A 20,037-nucleotide genomic window follows, 5' to 3' on the forward strand; every position below is an offset into this window, starting at 1 on the left:
ACTATGTGGTCTCCTAGAGAACGTTCAATGATCACTTGAAAAGAATGTGTATTCTGTGTTTTTTTTTTCTTTTTGGATGTAGTATCCTGTAGACATCATTTAAGTCCAACTGGTCTATTGTATCATCATTTAGGACCTCTGTTGCCTTATTGATTTTCTGTCTGGAAGATCTGTCCATTGATGTCAGTGGGGTGTTAAAGTCTCCTACTATTATTGTATTCCTGTCACTTTCTCCTTTTATGTTTATTAGTATTTGTTTTTATATATGTAAGTGCTCCTACGGTGGGTGCATATATGTTAACGAACGTAATATCCTCTCTTGTTTTGGTCCTTTTGTCATCTATAACATTCTTCATTGTTATTCTTTGTGGACTTTGTTTTAAAGTCTATTTTGTAACCAGGTCATGGAAGCAACCTAAATGCCCATTGACAGACGAATGGATAAAGAAAATGTGGTACATATATACAATGGAATATTACTCAGCCATAAAAGGAATGAAATTGGGTCATTTGTAGAGACATGAATGCATCTAGAGACTGTCATACAGAGTGAAGTAAGTCAGAAAGAGAAAAGCAAATATCGTATATTAACGCATATATGTGGAACCTAGAAAATGGTACAGATGAACCGGTTTGCAGGGCAGAAACTGAGACACAGAAGTAGAGAAAAAACGTATGGACAGCAAGAGGGAAAGCGGCAGGGGTGATGAATTGGGAGATTGGGATCGACATGTATACATTGATGTGTATAAAATGGATGACTAGTAAGAACCTGCTGTATAAAAAAATAAATAAAATTAAATTTAAAAAAAGATAAAGTCTACTTTGTCTGATATGTGTATTCTACACCCACTTTCTTGTCGTTTCCATTTGCATGAAATGTCTTTTTCCATCCCTTCACTTTCTTATTTATTTATTTTTTTTGGCTGCGTTGGGTCTTTGTTGCTGCCTGCGGGCTTTTCTCTGGTTGCGGCGAGCGGGGGCTACTCTTTGTTGTGGTGCACGGGCTTCTCATTGTGGTGGCTTCTCTTGTTGCAGAGCATGGGTTCTAGGCATGCGGGCTTCAGTAGTTGTGGCACGGGGGCTCAGTAGCTGTGGCTCGCGGGCTGTAGAGCGCAGGCTCAGTAGTTGTAGCGCACGGGCTTAGTTGCTCTGTGGCATGTGGGATCCTCCCAGACCAGGGATTGAATCCGTGTCCCCTGCATTGGCAGGCAGACTCCCAACCACTGCACCACCAGGGAAGCCCCCTATCTCTTCACTTTCAATCTGTGTGTGTCTTTTGCCCTTAAGTGGGTCTCTTGTAGGCAGCATATTGTAGGTTCTTGTTTTATTACCCAGTCTGTGACTCTGTGTCTTTTGATTATAGTATTTAGTCCATTGACATTTAAAGTAATTATTAGACACAGACGTAGAGGACAAATGTATGGATACCAAGGGGGAAAGGGGTGGGGTAGGAGGAATTGGGAAACTGGGATTGACACATATACATTATTGATACTATGTATAAAATAGACAACTGATGGGAACATACTGTATAGCACGGCGGAACTCTACTGAAATGCACTGTGGTAACCTAAATGGGAGGGAAGCCCAAAAGAGAGCGGATATCTGTATGTGTGTGGCTGATTCATTCTGTTGTGCAGTAGAGGCTAACACAACATTGTAAAGCAACCATACTCCAATAAAAATTAAATTTAAAAAATTAAATAATTATTAATAGGTATGTACTTAACTGCCATTTTAAACCTTGTTTTCCGGTTGTTTTTGTAGTTTTTTGTTCATTTTGTCTTCTTTTTGTTTTTCCTTTTTTGGTTTGATGGGGATTTTATGTATGGGGGGGGGAACGCTTGAGTTCCTTTCTTTTTGTTTTTTTGTGAGTCTATGTTTTTGATTTGTGGTTACCCTGGATTTCAAGTATGTTGACCCATAACTGTATCTACTTGTTTTAAACTGATAGTCATACAAGTTCAAACACATTCTACAGGATCTACATTTTTATACTCCCCTCCCCCACATTTTGTGATTTTGATGTCCCATGTTACGTCTTCATGCTTTTTCTTTTGCTGTTAATTGTAGTTAGAATCACTTCTACAAAATTTTTTGATTTTTTAAAAATCTGTATACTGGTTTAAATGATTTTCAATCCTTTTCTATATCTGCCTTTCCTATTGTGATTTTCCCTTTCTTATAGAGTCTTGTTTCCTTTCTATTTAAAGAAGCTCTTTCAATATTTCTTTTAGGGTATGTTTAGTATTGCTGAATTCTTTTATTTAGCTTTTGCTTGTCTGAGAAATCCTTTATCTCTCCTATTTTGTTTTTCTTTATTTTTGGCCACACCATGCAGCATGCGGGATCTTAGTTCCCCAACCAGGGATCAAACCCGTGTCCCCTGCAGTGGAAGCGTGGAGTCTTAAACACTGGACCGCCAGGGAGGTCCCTCTCCCTCTATTTTATTTTGTTATTTTTTATTTTTTAAAAATAAATTTATTTATTTTTTTATCTTTGGCTGCGTTGGGTCTTTGTTGCTGCCTGCAGGCTTTCTCTAGTTGCAGTGAGCAGGGGCTACTCTTTGTTGCGGTGCGTGGGCTTCTCACTGCGGTGGCTTCTCTTGTTGTGGAGCACGGGCTCTAGGCGCATGGGCTTCAGTAGTTGTGGCTCGTGGGCTCTAGAGCACAGGCTCAGTAGTTGTGGCGCACGGGCTTAGCTACTCCACAGCATGTGGGATCTTCCCGGGCCAGGGATTGAACCCGTGTCCCCTCCATTGGCAGGTGGATTCTTAACCACTGCGCCACCAGGGAAGTTCCTCCCTCTATTTTAAATGACAACCTTACTGGGTAGAGTATCCTAAGTTGCAGGTTTTTCCCTTTCAGGACTTTGAGTGCATCATGCCACTCCCTTCTGGCCTGCAAAGTTTCTGCAGAGAATTCATCTGATAGTCTTATGGGGGTTCCCTTATAACTGACTCTGTTTTTTTCTTGCTGTCTTTCGAATCTTCTCTTTATCTTTAACTTTGGCCATTTTAATTATGGTATGTCTTTGTGTGTGCCTATTTGGGTTCAGCTTGTTTGGACCCTCTGCGCTTTCTATACCTGGATATCTGTTTCCTTCTTTAGGCTTGGGAAGTTTTCTGTCATAATTTCTTCAAATACATTTCCGATCCCTTTCTCTTCTCCTTCTGAAACCCCTATTATGCATAGGTTGGCATGCTTTATATTATCCCTTAGAGCTCTTATGTCATCTTCATTTTTTTAATTTGTCTTTCAGTCTGTTGTTCTGATTGGGTGATTTCCATTATTCTGTCTTCTAGATCACTTATATGTTCTTCTGTGTCATTTTGTCTGCTAGTCATTGCTTCTAGATTGCTTTTTATCTCACCAGTTGAATTGTCTAATTTTGACTGGTTCATCTTTATAGTTTCTACTTCCTTGTTACAGGGATCTGCATTTCTGTTAATAATATTTCGTAATTCCTTTAACATTTTTATTACCTTTTTCTTGAACTTGGGGTCTAGTAGACTGGTGACATCTACTTGATTATTTGTTCTTTCAGGGGATTTCTCTCATTCTTTCAATTGGGAGTAGTTCCTCTGCTTTTTCATTTTGTTTAAGTTTCTCTGTCTCCATGAATTTAGGAGAAACATTATCTACTGTGGTCTTGAAGGGGAGTTTTTCTGTGGGAGCGTCCCTGTGTAGACTGTGTTGAGTCCAGTACTTTTGGCCCAAGGGCTGGTTTTGGTATGGACGCCAACCACATCTTTCCCCGGGGTGTGCTGGCAGCTACCCCCTTGATAGGGGGTTTGCTTGGTGTTGTGGTATCCAGAGCCTGTGCTGGGTGTTGGGCAGGGCTTCCTCTTGGCTCCACGGCCGTCACCACCCTGCCGGGGTGGGGTCTGCTCCCCAGTTGTTGGGGTAGAAGTCCTGAGGGTTGGGTTTGATGAGGCTCCCGTGCCCTTGAGTACCTGCCCTCCAGGAGGTGACCGCTGAAGCACGTGAGGCCCGTGTGGTCACAGCGATGCCCAGAGCAGCCCAAGGTCACATCCGTTTCTCCATCGTGTTCATCCCAGACCTAGTGCCGGGCTATGTCGTGGAGTAGACCTGGGCTGCCTCGTGGCAGGCCTCTCCCAAGACCTGTCCGCCCCAGATCTGACTCCAAGCTGCTGTGTAGAGTGGGTGGAGCTGGGGCGCTCCCGCTGGAAACGAATCACCACCTAACTCCTGCCCAGGGCCTTTTTGCCTGAGACTCAGCGCCCAGCCGCTCTGTTTCCGTGGCGCCATTCGGTGTGCACGCCGACAATGCCAGACCCCCCTTGCCGTGTGCGTGCTGACGGTGGGCTCCACGATTCCCCCCCCTGGATGAGACCCAGGCCTTCTGGGATGTCCCCTGCAGCTAGATCAAGTCCTCTTCCAGGGCCTGTCTGCCCGAGACTCAGTGCTTCATGGCTGTGAATATTTGTGGCCCCGCCCGGCGTGCACGCTGACAGTGTCCGCCCAGTTCCATCCGCCGCTCCTGTGCGTGTGCGGACAGTGGTCTCTGTGGTTTGGCCCGGATCACCCCCCAGGCGCCCCGGTCTGTCTCTGCGCAGCTAGACTGAATCTCCGCCCGGATCTCACACCAGGCACTGTGGTGGAGTGTGTGAGGCCAGGACACTGGGTCCTTCGGATTGGGGAAGTGCAGCGAGGCGGCAGCCGCCAGCCCTCTGATTGTCTCTCCCCACCCTGACTGTTAGCAAGCCGGCACGCAGGCACTCCTCGTGAGCGGAGTCTGGGCTTCTCCAGCCCCTCTGTCTGTCCCAGCGAGTTTCCCAGCAGGCGGTGGGGCTCCCCAGGGCGAGGGTCTGCCCGTGTGGACCTTCTCGTCCTTACAGATCCTTCCCAGGGTTGCCGGTCCTGTCCTGATGCTTTTTTTTTTTTCTTTCTTGTCCAACCCAGTTATATAGAGATCTTTCTTGCAGCTTTGGTTGTATAGGGGTTCTTCTGTCAGTTTCCAGCCGGTTTGCTGTGAGAACTGTCCCACATGTAGATGTATTTTTGATGAGTTTGGGGGGGGAGGTGAGCTCGGCATCCTCCTACTCCACCACCGGGATCCCCCTCCCCGGTCACAACATTTTTATCTGCTGATCAGTACGTACCTTGTGTAATGTGTATTTTTGTTTGGGGACACCTTAAGATATATTGATGATTCACTAGCATTGAACTCATGGCCAACAGCACTATAATTCATGCCTGAATGGAGCTTATTTAACACGTGTATAATTTTTCCATAAGGCACCTCACAGCCTTCTTGTACTCAAGACCACTAGTCAGTACTTCAGCACTGTACTTGGGGGCCATTTTCAACAGTGAAATCACCAACAAAAATGCAAAAAAAACATAGCACTAAATAGACCCCCAAAAGACATGCGTTCATAGTCTGAGCCGAAGCAAGGAGGCACCTTGTTTGACCTTCAGCCGTGAACGTGCACGTTGGGTCATTAAAATTTGCCAGTGCTCTGCGCATTTCCAGAGGTGACTACAAAAGCACCACAGGCGTTAATTTGGGGGGTTACAAATAATGTTAGTGAACAGGCAAACTTGTAAATATGGAGCCTGCAAATAAAGAGGGTCGACTATACTTACATATTAAAAAACATAAAAACTTACCAAATTGAGGAGGAGGGCTTTAGCCTTATCTGCGTCAAATGCTTTTTGCGAGGAGAATGTCTTCATACATTTCTGATCGATTTATAATTTGATGTTTGAAACTAAAAGAGAAGGGGTGCCTCTGGATATCTAGAACCTTAAGGGACACTGAAAGTTTTCTTCCTCCTGTCCTGATGGGCTGTCCCTCCCTGCTCCTCCCACCGATACTCTTTCAGGGCCAGATGCTGTGGGCGTGCAGTATCAGCTTTGGTCTGTCCGTACACGGACTGTTGGATGAGAGAGGAAGAAAGCTCTGTCTTCTTTCAAACTGCTGCTGTCTTGGACCTTAAGACAACAGCAAACTCACTTTTCCCAAAAGATGGAATTCATCAAGAATCACAGCTGCTGGACTTCCCTGGTGGCCCAGTGGTTAAGAATCCGCCTGCCAATGCAGGGGACACGGGTTCGAGCCCTGGTTCGGAAAGATCCCACGTGCCGCGGAACAACTAAGCCCGCGGGCCAGAACTACTGAGCCTGCACTCTAGAGCCCGCAAGCCACAACTACTGAGCCCACGAGCCACAACTACTGAAGCCCTCTCGCCTAGAGCCCGTGCTCCGCAACAAGAGAAGCCACCGCAATGAGAAGCCTGCACACCGCAAGAGTAGCCCCCACTCGCCACAACTAGAGAAAAGCCCACACGCAGCAACGAAGACACAATGCAGCCAAAAATAAAATATAAATAAATTAATTAATTTATATTAAAAAAAAAGAATCCCAGCTGTTAACTGGGACCAACGGGGTGCTGTGATGATCACTGTTGACACATGTGAGGGGCTTTGGGGCATCAGACACTGCCCTCTTTTGGTCGTCTTGATGCACCTCCATGGCCACCCTGTGAGATGGGGGTCTGTTTTTACAGATAACGTCCCCTCCCAAGACTCAGAAGGTTGAACTCACACAGCCAGTCAGAATTTGAACCCAGAACTGATTTTACAGTCTGAGCTTCTCAACAAAGGACAAGATGTTCGCATCTGGCCAAAAATCAGAACACGGGGTGCTGAAGTGCTTTATTGTCAGAACTTAGTGGAAGGGTTTTCAAGTTGCTCCCAGGAAGGCAAGTAGGTTCGGGGGCCCAGTTCTTCTTCAAACGTGTGAAAGCTTTTCTTCTCTGATGTCTCAAGTCAATCCTCTGAAGAGGAAAAAAAGCCAGTTGGAGCCCACAAGGTCAAATCTTTCTTTTAAACAGGCAGTTCTTCAGAGACCTCCCCATCAGCTTTCCCAGGATCACGCCCTGAAGGTTCATGGGAATTCAAAGATCTGTGATGGCCCTGTTGCTTCAAGAGGCATGGCAGGTCTGAGAGGGGGTACCTCTTCAACAGGTGGATGATGAAGAGACTGACTCATAGGGAATCTGACTTCTTAAAAACACGAGAGACTCAAGTCCCTGCCCAGAGCAGCAAATCACGTCGCGATGGGGTCTTCCTCTTGGAGGCTAGAGAAAAGAGAAAGACAAGTTATCACATGGGGATCCTTGGTACATGTATTATATGTTCATTCCCTGAGACCCCACAAGGTACTGTAAGATGGAAATATTCCAGAATGAACGGATCCCCTTAGAAATGAGAAAAAAAAAAAAATGGAATCCCTCTCCAATGAACTTTAGAGTGGCACTCTCCAGGAGAAGTATCCCATGAGCCACCGAGGTAATTTAAAAATTTCTAATAGCCACACAAAAAAGGAACTGGTGAAATTGACTTAGGTGCTATATTTAATGTAACCCGGTATGTCCCAAAGAGCATCATTCCAACATTCAGTCAATACTTTAAAATATGAATAAGGTGTTGTATGTTCTGTATTTCGTACCCCGACTTGGAAGCCCAGTGTGGGTTTTATACCCACAGCACATCTCAGTTCAGATGGGCCACATTATGGGCCAGTGGCTGCCATACTGGACAGCACAGGTGCAGAGAGGGTCCACCTCCCACCCCCACGTCAGTGTCGGATGATCTCTTACCCAACCGCAAAGTGAAATCTGAAATCTTGCAAAAGACGTGGAACGATGAATGTGATGTGTTTGGCTGCTGGGTTCACCCGCAGCACTTTGACAAACGAAGGTGTGGAGGAGTTAAATTGGTTAACAATGAAGAAAAGAAACTGGATACGGTGGTGTCATGGGCTGGATTGTGTTCCCCTCTGCAAATTCGTATGTTGAAGTCCTCATACCCAGGACCTCAGGATGGGAGTGTCTTTGGAGATGGGGTCTTTACGGAGGTCATCAAGTTAAAATGAGATCATTAGGGTGGACCCTAATCCAATAGGACATGTGTCTTTATAAGAAGGGGAAATTTGGACACCGATGCAGGGAGAAAACAGCCGTCTACAGGCAAAGGCGAGGGACTGAGAAGGAACCAACCCAGCTGACACCTTGACCTTGGAGACTCGCAGCCTCCAGAACCTTGAGAAAAGAAATTCCTGTTGTTTAAGTACCCTAGTCTGTGGAACTTTGTCCTGTGGTAGTTCTAGGAAACTAATACAGGTGGGTAGGCTGCGAGCATCAGAAGAGAATGATTTGACCACGAAAGGGTTACAGGTGACCCTTGGGACAACCGAAGCTGCATCCTCCTCTCTGCCTGCACTGTGCCTCTAGCTGGGCTTCCAAAATCCTATCAGTGACTCCGGATGTCATCAGGGCTCCCTGTGAAAAAGACTTGGGGGAAAAGGAGGAGAAGAGGGGTGGGTGGGAGGAGCTCAAGTCTCAGTCCTTTACCCCCCGGGGTGGGTCGACACACCTCATTCCTTGGGTTCCCGGCCAGTAGAACTTCTCCCACCCACAGTTTTGTTTTTTTTTTTTAAATTAATTAATTAGGGCTTCCCTGGTGGCGCAGTGGTTGAGAATCTGCCTGCCAATGCAGGGGACACGGGTTCAAGCCCTGGTCTGGGAAGATCCCACATGCCGCGGAGCAACTAGGCCCGTGAGCCACAACTACTGAGCCTGCGCGTCTGGAGCCTGTGCTCCGCAACAAGAGAGGCCGCGATAGTGAGAGGCCCGTGCACTGCGATGAAGAGTGGCCCCCACTTGCCACAACTGGAGGAAGCCCTCGCACAGGAACGAAGAGCCAACACAGCCAAAAATAAATTAATTTTTTAAAAAAATAATTAATTAATTTATTTTTATTATTTATGGCTGTGTTGGGTCTTCGTTGCTGTGCACAGGCTTTCTCTAGTTGCAGTGAGCGGGGGCTACTCTTCGTTGAGGTGCGCGGGCTTCTCGTCGCAGTGGCTTCTCTTGTTGCGGAGCACGGGCTCTAGGCACGCAGGCTTCAGTAGCTGTGGCATGCGGGCTCAGTAGTTGTGGCTCGCGGGCTCAGTAGTTGTGGCAGGAGGGCTCAGTAGTTGTGGCTCATGGGCCTAGTTGCTCTGTGGCATGTGGGATCCTCCCAGACCAGGGCTCGAACCCGTGTCCCCTGCATTGGCAGGCGGATTCTTAACCACTGCGCCACCAGGGAAGTCCCCCACCCACAGTTTTTGACAAAAGGGCTTCTCCAGATAAGCCACAATGAAACATTTGGGCATTTCACCAGAAGCTCCGGTCCTGGATGGGAAGGCTGCCCTGCTCCCTGCCTCTACGAGGCAAGTGGAAAAGGCAGGAAGAACAGCTAACAGAGTTGGCGGCCGAGCAGGAGGGAGTTTGCATGCCCTGCCGGGACCCAGGTAGAGCGTTAGTTGAGGGCAGACACTACCTAGAAGCTGCGGCAGCCGCGCGTGGGTGCGTGTGCGCACGAGGCCTCTGCGGTTCTGCTCAGGGACCTGCCTGCCGCTCGGGGGGACCAGCTGTGTTGGCCTCATCTGCGGCACGGCCCAGCGAAGCCGGTCTCGCCATCGGGGCAGCCGGGAGCAGCTCTGCCAATGACGTCACTGATAGAAGTTGTCGATTTGGTTTTTGTATTTCTGTATTATGGAATGTCTCTTAATCTTTGTCGTTGGACCTGCCGAGAAAGGAGAAACCAGTTCAGACGTGGGGATGCAATAAGAGTCCACGTGCCCCGGGCGTGCCCAGGAGACAGGGTCTCATGGCTGGGGCTGGGCTGGTGGCTGGCTGTGCCCTTGACCTCCTGGGGGCACCCGCTTTGCCATCCGCGGGATGAGAGGACCCCTCCCCGCCCCCGCCTTGTCCTTGGGCCGCGGTGAGGATTCCGTGAGCTGGCAGGTGGGGAGCGCAGTGAGCTCTGTGCCTGACAGGGATGCTGCACCCAACCGCGGAGGGACCCCCCCCGACCCCCCGATTTTATAGCTGAGGCTCAGGGCCAGCTGCTCCAAGGTCACCCAGCAAGTGCATGGCGGGGCGAACGCTCCCACTTGAGACTTCTTTCATCCACAGCCCAGGATGCCGTGTAGGCTCCGGTCACCAGGGGGTGCGGGCTTCCCTCCAGGTGTCCTAGACACACCCCCCCACCCCCGACCCTGGATCGCATTTCCAGCTCGTAAATAAAAAGGCCAGGGTTCGGAGGGACAAGTCACTACTCATGTGGCGGGCACAGGATTTGAACCCAGGTTGTTGAAGGCTGCACGCTCGCCATGCTCCCAGCTCCCTGCGGTCCACGCTGTGGAAGTACAGCCGAGTGCTGAAAGCAAGCCCCTGGGGGGACCTCAGGGGAAGGCAAGACCCCCCCACCCCGACCCCTCCCCTCTCGGCGGGGAGACAGGCAAAGCTAAACTAATATGTAGGGTAGTTTCAGACCCTGACATATTAGGGAAGCAAGAAGACAGGGCAGTACAGTAGGTGTGACGGTGGACTGTAGGGTCAGTGTGTTAGGGGGGGCGGCAAGCTGCTTTAGCCGGGATGGTCAGGGAAGGCTGCTCTCAGGAAGTGGCCTTTAGGGTGAGACCCGGACAATGAGAAGGAGCCTTTCGGGCAAAGAATTGAGGGGGAAGAGCAGTCCGGGCAGAGGGAGCAGCAGGTGCAAAGGCCCTGGGGAGAAGGGGCTGCGCGTGCGTGTGTGTGTGTGTGTGTGTGTGCGCGTGCGTGTGTGTGTGTGCACGCGCGTGCGTGTGCGTGTCTGTGTGCATGTGCATGTGTTTGTGTGTGCGCGTGTGTGTGTGTGTGTGTGTGTGGCCGGGGGGAGATGGACACCAGTTAGCTGGAGGCGGCCGCATCCCCCTCCCGGTCCACGGCTGGTCCCACAGACACTCTGACTCCCAGAAAAAAAGACGCGTCTCCTCAGAGCCCACAGTGGCCCTGGACGCTAGCAAGGGACCAGCCTCCAAGTTTCAAGGCCACCGGCTCTCCAGGCCACTCACCTAGCTCCCCGCCACTGATGGAAAAGTCCTTCTCCAAGATGACCCACTTCTGAATCTTCTGCGCGTCGGAGATGGCACACTGATTCACGGCATTTATGCCTTTCTGGATGGCCGTGTAGACCAAGGGGTCTCGCAGCTCCAAGATCTCGGACACGGTGGACGCCTGGCTGCCTGCATCCCGGCAGAACCTGATGGCCTCCCAGGTCAGTCTGTCCAGCGGCTCTCCAGTCGTCTTGTCGACCTCACACTGCCCCGAGACACCCCTGTCACAACGCCTATCACCCGTCTCTGAGGACCAAGAAGCGGATTCCTCCCGCCTAGAACACCCCCGTTACCTTCAGCGTCAGGAGGACACCTAGAAACTTGGCCTTATCTCCCACTAACATGGCGTTACTGATGATGGGAATCTTCTCCTTAACCAGATTCTCGATGGGAATGGGGGCCACATTCTCGCCGCCAGCAGTGATGATAATTTCTGAAACAAAGCATGGCTGGGGGTGGGTTCAACCATGACAGTCCAAAAGCCCTGCCCCCTGTGGATCAGAGGGGACAGAGGTTGGCACCAATGACCACTCACCTAGAAAACCCCAGAAGCAGAGGAGGACCTCCGCCCATGGCCAGGACTCTCTCTGGCCTTCTCCAGGCCGCAGACCCAAAGCCACTCTGCCCTTCATCCCCCACCTTCAGATTTCCATGAAGCATCCAAGTCCTGGGCATTCCACTTGGACAGCGTCTTACGAACTCCTTGCCTGTTTCTTGGTCCCCCATGCCCTGCTCCAGGCCCTCCAGCATGTCTTGCTTGGAAGATAGGTGCTTCTGACCACACCCTGTCTCTCTGGTTCCTCCTTTTCCCATCATTTGGCAACTCCCAAAGACCTTAAGTCCCCGCTCTCCCTGGGGGGGGGGTGTAGCATCCCTAATTTTGGCAAGCTCTAAAAGAGTTGTGTCACTTTCTCTCGCTGCCTCTGAAATTCTTCAAGAGCCCCTCCTCCTGCCCCAGACACAATCTTTACTTGTTCTTTCATCCTGGGATGCTTGCTACTTCCTGTGCCACCCACCCAAACTCTGTCCCTCCCATCCCATGATCTCACAGTCACCCTCGCTGAGGTCGTTACAGCACTAGTAATAATCAGTTTGATCCCATGATGGACATCTCTGATATCGTCTGCCCAGTGACGACTCCTTTGGGTTTCTTTAGGGAGCTACTCTCCATCTTTATGTGGTTTTCGGGGGGGGTGAGCATGTGACCAGGTCTGACCAGTCGGCATATTCCATCCTCTACAGTGATTCAATCTGAGATGTGATAGTGACTCAAGAAGATCCAGCGAGAATCAGGCCTAAAACTTGCCGACACTGTTGGGAATAATACACTCTTACTCATCCCTTGGGTGTTAGGATGAACCTAGACTGTTGGCAACCATCTAGTCACCAAGTTGGAAAAGGCTCTTTAAGAATGGCATCAACACAGAGGACAACATGGTAACAGAAGGATAAAGAGATTCCTTGTGATGTCATTTTGGCACCTGGATCCAGCCATGCCGGAAGCATGACCTTCTGGACTTTGCTGGTTTTGAGCCAATAGCATCACTTTTTCACTCAAACCTGCTTAAGAAGGGTTTTCTGTTGCTTATCATGGAAATAATGCTAACATAGCCCTCTTATTGTATAGGTACTGCCTATGTCAGGCTCCATGCCAAATGGTCTCCCTCAGAGGTTGGTAAACTCCAGCCTGTGGGCTAAATCCCACCTTCCGCCTGTCTTTGTATGGCCACGAGCTAAAAAGGGCTTTCACATTTTTTAATGGTCGGAAGGAAATCCAAAGAAGAATAATATCCGTGACACGTGAAAATCCTGTGACATTTGTGTTGGCAAACAGCCATGACCATCGGTCTGCACATCGTCTGCTGCTGCTTTTGTACCACAACGGCCAAGTGGAGCAGCTACGACAGAGACCCTGTGTCCTGCAAATCCAAAATATTTACGCGTGGGCCCTTTATGGGAAAAGTTGACTGATCCCTGTTCTACATCATTTCATTTAATCCTCACTGAATCGTTACAACTCTGTAGTTATCGTTATCCTCAAATGGCAGGGGAGGGAACAGAGGTTTCAGGCCCAGAATGGGCTTCTTTTCTGGCTCCGTCCTGCCGAGGGCCAAACGCTGGGCACAGGGACAGAGCTGGGGTGCACGGACTGGGGTGTCCCTGTACATCAGTGTGAGCCCCGCCCCCTGAAAGGCGGGGCCTAGGAGCCTTCAACATTCAAGGTGAGCCTGCTCACAGGAGGCCCCTGCAGAGCCCATCCCCAGTACCTTTGATGCGGCCCGTGATAAAGAGGAAGCCCTGGTTGTCCATGTGGCCCAGGTCCCCAGAGTGGAGCCAGCCCTCCTCGTCGATGGCCTCCGTGGTCGCGTCCTCCCTCTCCAGGTAGCCCATGAAGACGTGCCGGCCCCAGAGGCAGATTTCCCCAACGCCGTCCTTGGTCTGCTGGTACAGCATGTTCTTACACCCAGTCATGACTTTGCCGGAGCTGCCAGGGCACAGGAGGGAGGAAATCTGAGGCTCGGGGAGACGAGGTCACCCACCCAGGTCGGCCTGGGTCTGTGGCCCAGGCTCCTAACACTCTGCCCAGCTGGCCTGGGCTGGAAGCTGCTGCTGCACCCTCCCCAGGGCCCGGTGGGCACGAGGGGTGTTGGCCGAGTGGAGGGAGGGCTTGTTCAATCAAGTGAGCCAACTTCCCAAACACTTGGTGAACTGGGAAACCCAGCAGAGTTGTAGATTGTTTTATTATTATTATTTTTGGGAATTAATAAAAAATTTTTATTGGAGTATAGTTGTTAGTTTCAGGTGTACAGCAAAGTGAATCTAGATTGTTTTTATCTTCACATAAATAGGAGAAGGACGAACAGCTCCCGGGTTAAAAACAGCAACAGGGAAGTCCCCTGTGGTCCAGTGGTTAGCACTCCACGCTTTCACTGATGAGGGCCCAGGTTCAATCCCTGGTCAGGGAACTAAGATCCCACAAGCCACATGGCACGGCCAAAAAAAAAAGGAAACAACAAAACCCCCTCCAGAAAACAGGTATGTCGACCTAAACGCAATGACCAGGACAGCTGATTTTAAGTAAGTCAACCAACTAGAATCTCTTTAGAGGTTAAAGTTACTTCCACAAGACAGAGTAGCACCAGCTGATATCTGGATTTTTGTGAAATTCCTTTCACTAGTGATACTACTCGGGAGGGTGGTTTTAAGATGCAGAAAAGGAAGGATTTTCTTACTGCCTTGCTGAGGTCTTTTTTACTGGCAGTTAGAAGGGCCAGTGGTTTTAGGGTTAAGTGTAGGTATTCCCTTAGTAAGAGGAAAAAGAAGGCAGGCCTGTGAAGCTTAACATTTATAAAGAGCCTCCTTACGACCTCCATTAAAAGCTTTTCTAGGGAGACATCTCCAGTGGTCGAGTGGTTAAGACTCCACCACAGGGGACGCGGGTTCGACCCCTGGTTGGGGAACTAAGATCCCACATGCCGCGTGGCTAAAAAAAAAAAAAAATCTAACTTGATTTCCACGTTTATCAACAAGCTGTCTCATTTCCAGGATCTACAAGAGGTCCTTTCTGAACACCAGAACTTAAGAATTAAGATTAAATCTTTAAAAAAAAAAAAAAAAAAGCTTTCCTAAGAATATGGAAAAACTCAGAAGCTATACAAGTTTCATGAGTTCAACCAGGTAAAGATAAAAAAATTCTGCACAGCGAAAAACACTTTTTAAGGAAGGACCACTCTTTGGTTTTGGAAGAAAACTCCAGTGGGCATTTGGGTTCTCTGCAGAAAACAGACCCAGATGGGATTATGGACTGGAGAAGGGGAGATAACTGATGGGCAAGGTAAAGTAAGAGGCAGGAGATGGTTTTGCCAGATTGGGAAGACTGAATTTAGTTTTTTTGCTAAGTTCAGAGGCAGCCAGAACTCGGCCGAGCATGAGAGGAGAGCCAGCCTTGCAATATGGTGGCAGGGCGGGGATCAGGGAGGGGCACAACCAGGAGGCCCTGTGAAGGAACACCGTTCTCAGACTCCACGTGGAGCTTGGCTTGGTTGTTCTCACTGTGTCAGTATCACCGGGCTCCATCCTGCAGCCCGAGGTGAGCTGAGCTTGGGAGAAAGCCAGGAGGGGCCTGGGGACGTGTTTGAGAGAAAGCGCCATGGAGATGAACGGTCCCGAGGTCTAGGGAGGTGAACCTTGGGTGGGTGAGCCTGGGGTGGGCCGTCTGGAGGCAGAGCTCGCAAATGACAAATAGGGAGAGTCCATAGAATGTTTGAGAGCCCTTCCCCTTTGTCCATGGGCTCTCGGACAAACTGGGGCTTCCCACGGTCATGAAAATTTGGGGCTTGGAGGCTGGAGAACAGGGGTCATTCTGGAGACACCAAGTCAGGATTCATCTTAGCCCAGAGGCCTGTCGACCCTCCCATCTTCATCCCTTTGACCCCGTGTGGCTGGAGGACCGGGAGTCTGCCCGGGAGGCCAGTACCTTAGAATCCTGTAGTTCTCTGGGCTGGACGTGGAATGGGGTCCTGAGCTTTCACTCATACCGTACGCCTCACCTATAGGTATGTCCAGACTTAGAAAGAACTCAGCAGTCTCTTGGTTGAGGGGTGCGGCCCCGCTGATAAAAATGCGGCAGCGATCCAGGCCAAGGGAATTCTTGATTTTGGTGAACACGAGGGCCTTTGCCATGCGGTAGCTCATGGGAGTGTCATGTCCCCTATGAACATGAATGCCAAGGAGAGCTCTATAGCCATGGAGCCACAAGGGGGCTGATGGGACCCAGCTGGAGAAGGCTGAGCCCCCTCACCCACTGCCCTCCACGCCTGGCCCCACTGAGCCCGCCACTTACCCTCGCATCCTTTTTGAGTTGACCTTGAAGCCAATATTTCTTGCCCACGAAAACACCTTTCTCCTCAAGCTTGAAGATTTGCCAACAGTTTCCTTTATCTTCTCATGCATCTTTTCCCAAATTCGGGGCACCCCCAGGAAGGCGGTAGGCTTTACCTCCTGCAGAGTGTTGACCAAAGTGCCCTGCAGGGCGCAGAGCTGGGTTAGCCACACCTGCAACCCAGATGACCATCTCTCCTCAGCCGCTCAGCTCACCCTGGTCCAATAAGCCAAGAGCTCCTCAGCTCAGCTCAGCTCTTGGCTTATTGGACCAGGGTGAGCTCCTGACCCAAGGGAACCAATCCATTGGCTGGCCAGTGGCCAATCAGATTATCATGCTCTCTCTGGGCATTTGGTAGAGAGCACAGACTGGTAAAATGTTTTTGGAAGGCAGCGTGACAGTATTATTAACATTTTAAATGCAACTTGGCAACTTCACTTCTGTGGGTGACAGAATTCAGCTGAATGAAAGATCCGGTACACAGAGAAGCACGTGTGAGATATTCTTTGTGCGTCATTTTGTAACAGGATGGAAACAGAATTCGTGGCCAATGATGGGGGATTGGCTAAAGAAACTGTGGCCCAAGAATGCAGTGGAGTATTATGCAAGATTCTCCCCCAAATTGATCTATAGGTTCAATGTAATCCCTATCAAAAATAGGCAAGCTATTTCATACAAACTGACAAGCTGATCTTAAGATTTATATGGAAATGCAGAGGATCTGGAATAACCAAAGCAATTTTGAAAAAGAAGGACAAAATCAGAGGACTTATTACCTGATTTTGAAACTTATTATAAAGTAGGGTGATCAACTGTCCTGATTTGCCCAGAACTGGAGGCGTTCCTGGAATGTAGGATTTTCACTTACGAAACCGGGAAAGTCCCAGGTAAACAGGGACAAGGTAGTCATACTACCATAAAGCCGGAAAAATAAAGTCAGTGTAGTTTTGGTGTAAGGATAGACATAAAGTTCAGTGGAACAAACCTGAAAATCTGGAGATGAATCTTCACATTTATGATCAATTGACATTCAATAAAAGTGCCAAGGCAGTTTAATGCAGGAAAGGATATCTGTATACAAACAAAAAAACAAATGAGAGCTTAGCTAACTTAGAGCCTTCTTGCCAAACACAAAAATTACCTCAAAATGGGTCACAGACCTAAAAGTAAGAGCTAAATCTAAAAGCCCTCCAGAAGAACACATAGAAGAAAATCTCTGTGACCTTGGAGTAGGCAGTGATTTCTTACAAATGACAACAGAAGCATGGAAGAAAAAAAATCAGTAAATTGGAGAGTTAACACTCGTTAGAGGTAAACACGTTTTGCTTTTCAAAAGACACTAGTAAGAAAATGAGAAGACAAGCCACGGAACTGGGAGAAAGTATTTGCAAATCAAATATTTGATAAAGGATTTGTATAAAGAACCCTTAATATTCAACAATAAGAAGATATACAACCAGATTTTTAAATGGTTAAAAATTTGATCATTTTTCCAAAGAAGATATACAAACGGCCAATAAGCACAGGAAAAGTTGCTCACCACCATTAATCATTTGAGAAATGCAAATTAATATGGGAGATACCACTTCGCATCTACTAGGATGGCAATTATAATAATAAAAAAAAAACAAGTGTTGGTGAGGATGTGGAGAAATTGGACCTCTCGTACACTTTTGGTTGGGAATGTAAAATGACACAGCCACTTTGAAAACAGTCTGGCAGTTGCTTACGATATTAAGCCAGGGTCCAGTGGTTAAGACTCTGCACTTCCACTGCAGGGGGCATGGGTTTGATCCCTGGTGGGGGAACTAAGATCCCACGTGCCGCGCGTTGCAGCCAAAAAAAAAAAAAAAAAAAAATGTTAAGACAGCTTTGTTACCTGGTGGACAATTTTAAATTTTTTGACAATATTAGGGATTGCTAAGGATATTGGAGACTGGGAACTTCTCAGGCACTGTAGGCGAGTGTGTATACATTATGTTTTCAGCCAGAAAATAAAGTATTCATTTACTGAGTGTCTAATGTGTCTCAGACACTGAGCATGGGGGATGTGACAGTGACCGAAAGGGGTCAAGGAGATATTTAAGCAGGGAACTAAATGACATGGAGGAGACAGCCACGTGAAGAACAGGAGAATGAGCCCTCTGGAAGGAATTACAAAGGCCCTAAGACTTAGCCTAGGGGAGATTATCCTGGATTATCCAGGTGGGTCCAATGTCATCACAGGGGTCCTTGTAAGAGGGAAGCAGGAGGATCAGAGAGGTGTGACAGTGGGAGCAGAGGTAGGTGTGTGTGTGTGTGTGTGTGTAAGAGAGAGAGAGATTTGAAGATGCTATGTGCTCCTGGCTTTGAAAATGGAGGAGGAGGCCACAAGCCAAGGAACATAGGCAGCCTCTAGAAGCTAAAAAAAGGCAGGGAAACCAATTCTCCCCAAGAGCTTCCAGAAAGAACACAGTCCTGCTCATGTCTTGGTTTTATCCCATTGAGACCCATTTTAGACTTCTGACCTCCAGAACTGTGGGGTAATAAATTTATGTTGTTTTAAGCCACTAAATTTTGTGGTAATTTGTTCCAGCAATCATAGGAAGCAAATACAGAGAATGTAGCTGAGGAAAGTGCAGAGTTCTTTTCTGGCTCTGTTAAGTCTACAAGGTCAGGACATACAAGAATTCTTTTACTTACTTAACATGAAAAACCTACCAAAGATGAACTCCAGCTAAATGAAGAGGTAACCCCCAAAAAAGAACACAAGGACTTTAGAAAACAGAGGATTCAGCACAGGAGTGGGAGGAAGGGATATCCCTGCATGACAGCTTGTAGAAGCTGCTGTTGATGTCCTCTTCAGATCTCTAATGGTCCACAGCTTCCCTCTTCTTCAGAGAACTGCCCTTATTCAGAAATGCCTGGGAAGTTATGCACTCGCATGAGTGCATAAGCCTATAGCCAATGACTCTCTGAGATGGGGGTACAAAAGCCCAGACCCCTTGCCTCAAAGCAGTACAACTGTGGTGCCATTCATGCTTCAGAGATTCCCATGGGATTGGTTTGCGTAAGGGCAATTCCACTTACATGCCAGCTGAACTTACATCCTCTCTTCTCCCCTTGCCATATCTTGCTCCCCTCACTCCCTTACAGTTTTCACCTGAGAGATCCTACTCAATTAATTACAAAAATCTCCATCCCATCTCAGGTTCTGCTTCTAGGGGGCCCAATCTAGGACAACTTAAAACAACAACCAGTCCTACTCAGGGGAAAATAATGCAGTAGGTATTAGAACATTTGGAAAATCCTGATAAGCATGTGACAGTTGAGATGGAGCAACTGTGGACAGGTATACAGAAAACTTCCACCAAATTGGAAAAGAAAGGCAACTATTAACTCTGGGGAAAACAAAAGGTTGTACCAGACAAGATATGTAATCATGTAGTAAACTACATGGCTCCGTTAACTAAGAAGTCTTTTCATTGAGAGGATGGGAAAAGGGGAAGCAGGTGAAGATGGGTGTGTAAGAGGATTAAATCCTTGCCTACTGCAATAGAAAAGTAATAGATAATATTTAAAAGTGCATGAGTCAAGAAAATTATTACATATTTTTTAAAAACTGGAGGTAAATCTCTTGAAAATTCTAGAGAGTTTGCCTCTGGAGGGTGGTTAGGACACTGCTGTTTTTCAAAAGAGGTCCAAAATCCCTTATCTCAAACCCGTGGGGCCAGATGTGTTCTGGAATTTAGAATTCTCTGGCCTTCAGAAAGGTAATATGGTGCTTATTTCATTTGTTATATGAATCCCATGGTGGTGTCTTGGCAAGCCAGCTGAAATCCTTCATGTTAATATTTCTGCAGATAACACATATTCCCAATAAGTGGGATAAAAATGAAGACTCCAGATAGCTTCACATCAATTCAGGTCTGATTTTACTGCCAAAAACGTTTGGTTTGGGGAGCATTTTGGAGTTGGGAATACTGACTTGAAAAAAAACTACACACGTACACGCACATTCTGCTTTCGATACCATTCACATCTTAGTCTTAGGTTGTTCAGTATACGGTCTGCACAGCCATGGATACCATGACTTGGATAAAGATAAAAACTGAAAGAAGGTGGTTGACTGTTTCAAATGCTGCTGACTGGGAGCATTAGATGAGGATGGAGAAGGAACCCCCAGATCTGGGGCTTGAAGGAACCATCCACTCCTC

General features: G+C 48.1%; 1 protein-coding gene across 1 annotated transcript in view; it reads right to left on the minus strand.

Moving 5' to 3' along the window:
* Positions 1–4,742: 4,742 nt before the first annotated feature.
* ACSBG2 (acyl-CoA synthetase bubblegum family member 2) overlaps positions 4,743–20,037 on the minus strand; it is a 175,881-nt gene continuing 160,586 nt past the window's right edge. The window contains exons 13-19 of the mRNA XM_082380623.1: positions 15,803–15,984; positions 15,437–15,670; positions 13,227–13,444; positions 11,253–11,392; positions 10,918–11,164; positions 9,360–9,605; positions 4,743–7,111 (exon numbers count right to left, since the gene is read on the minus strand). Coding sequence (XP_082236749.1) covers positions 9,532–9,605; positions 10,918–11,164; positions 11,253–11,392; positions 13,227–13,444; positions 15,437–15,670; positions 15,803–15,984 — 1,095 coding nt within the window. The 3' untranslated portion in view covers positions 4,743–7,111; positions 9,360–9,531. The remainder of the gene's footprint in view (positions 7,112–9,359; positions 9,606–10,917; positions 11,165–11,252; positions 11,393–13,226; positions 13,445–15,436; positions 15,671–15,802; positions 15,985–20,037) is intronic.

Source organism: Balaenoptera borealis (genome assembly GCF_965194805.1).
Source record: "Balaenoptera borealis genome assembly, chromosome: 2".
NCBI classification, from domain to species: Eukaryota; Metazoa; Chordata; class Mammalia; order Artiodactyla; family Balaenopteridae; genus Balaenoptera; species Balaenoptera borealis.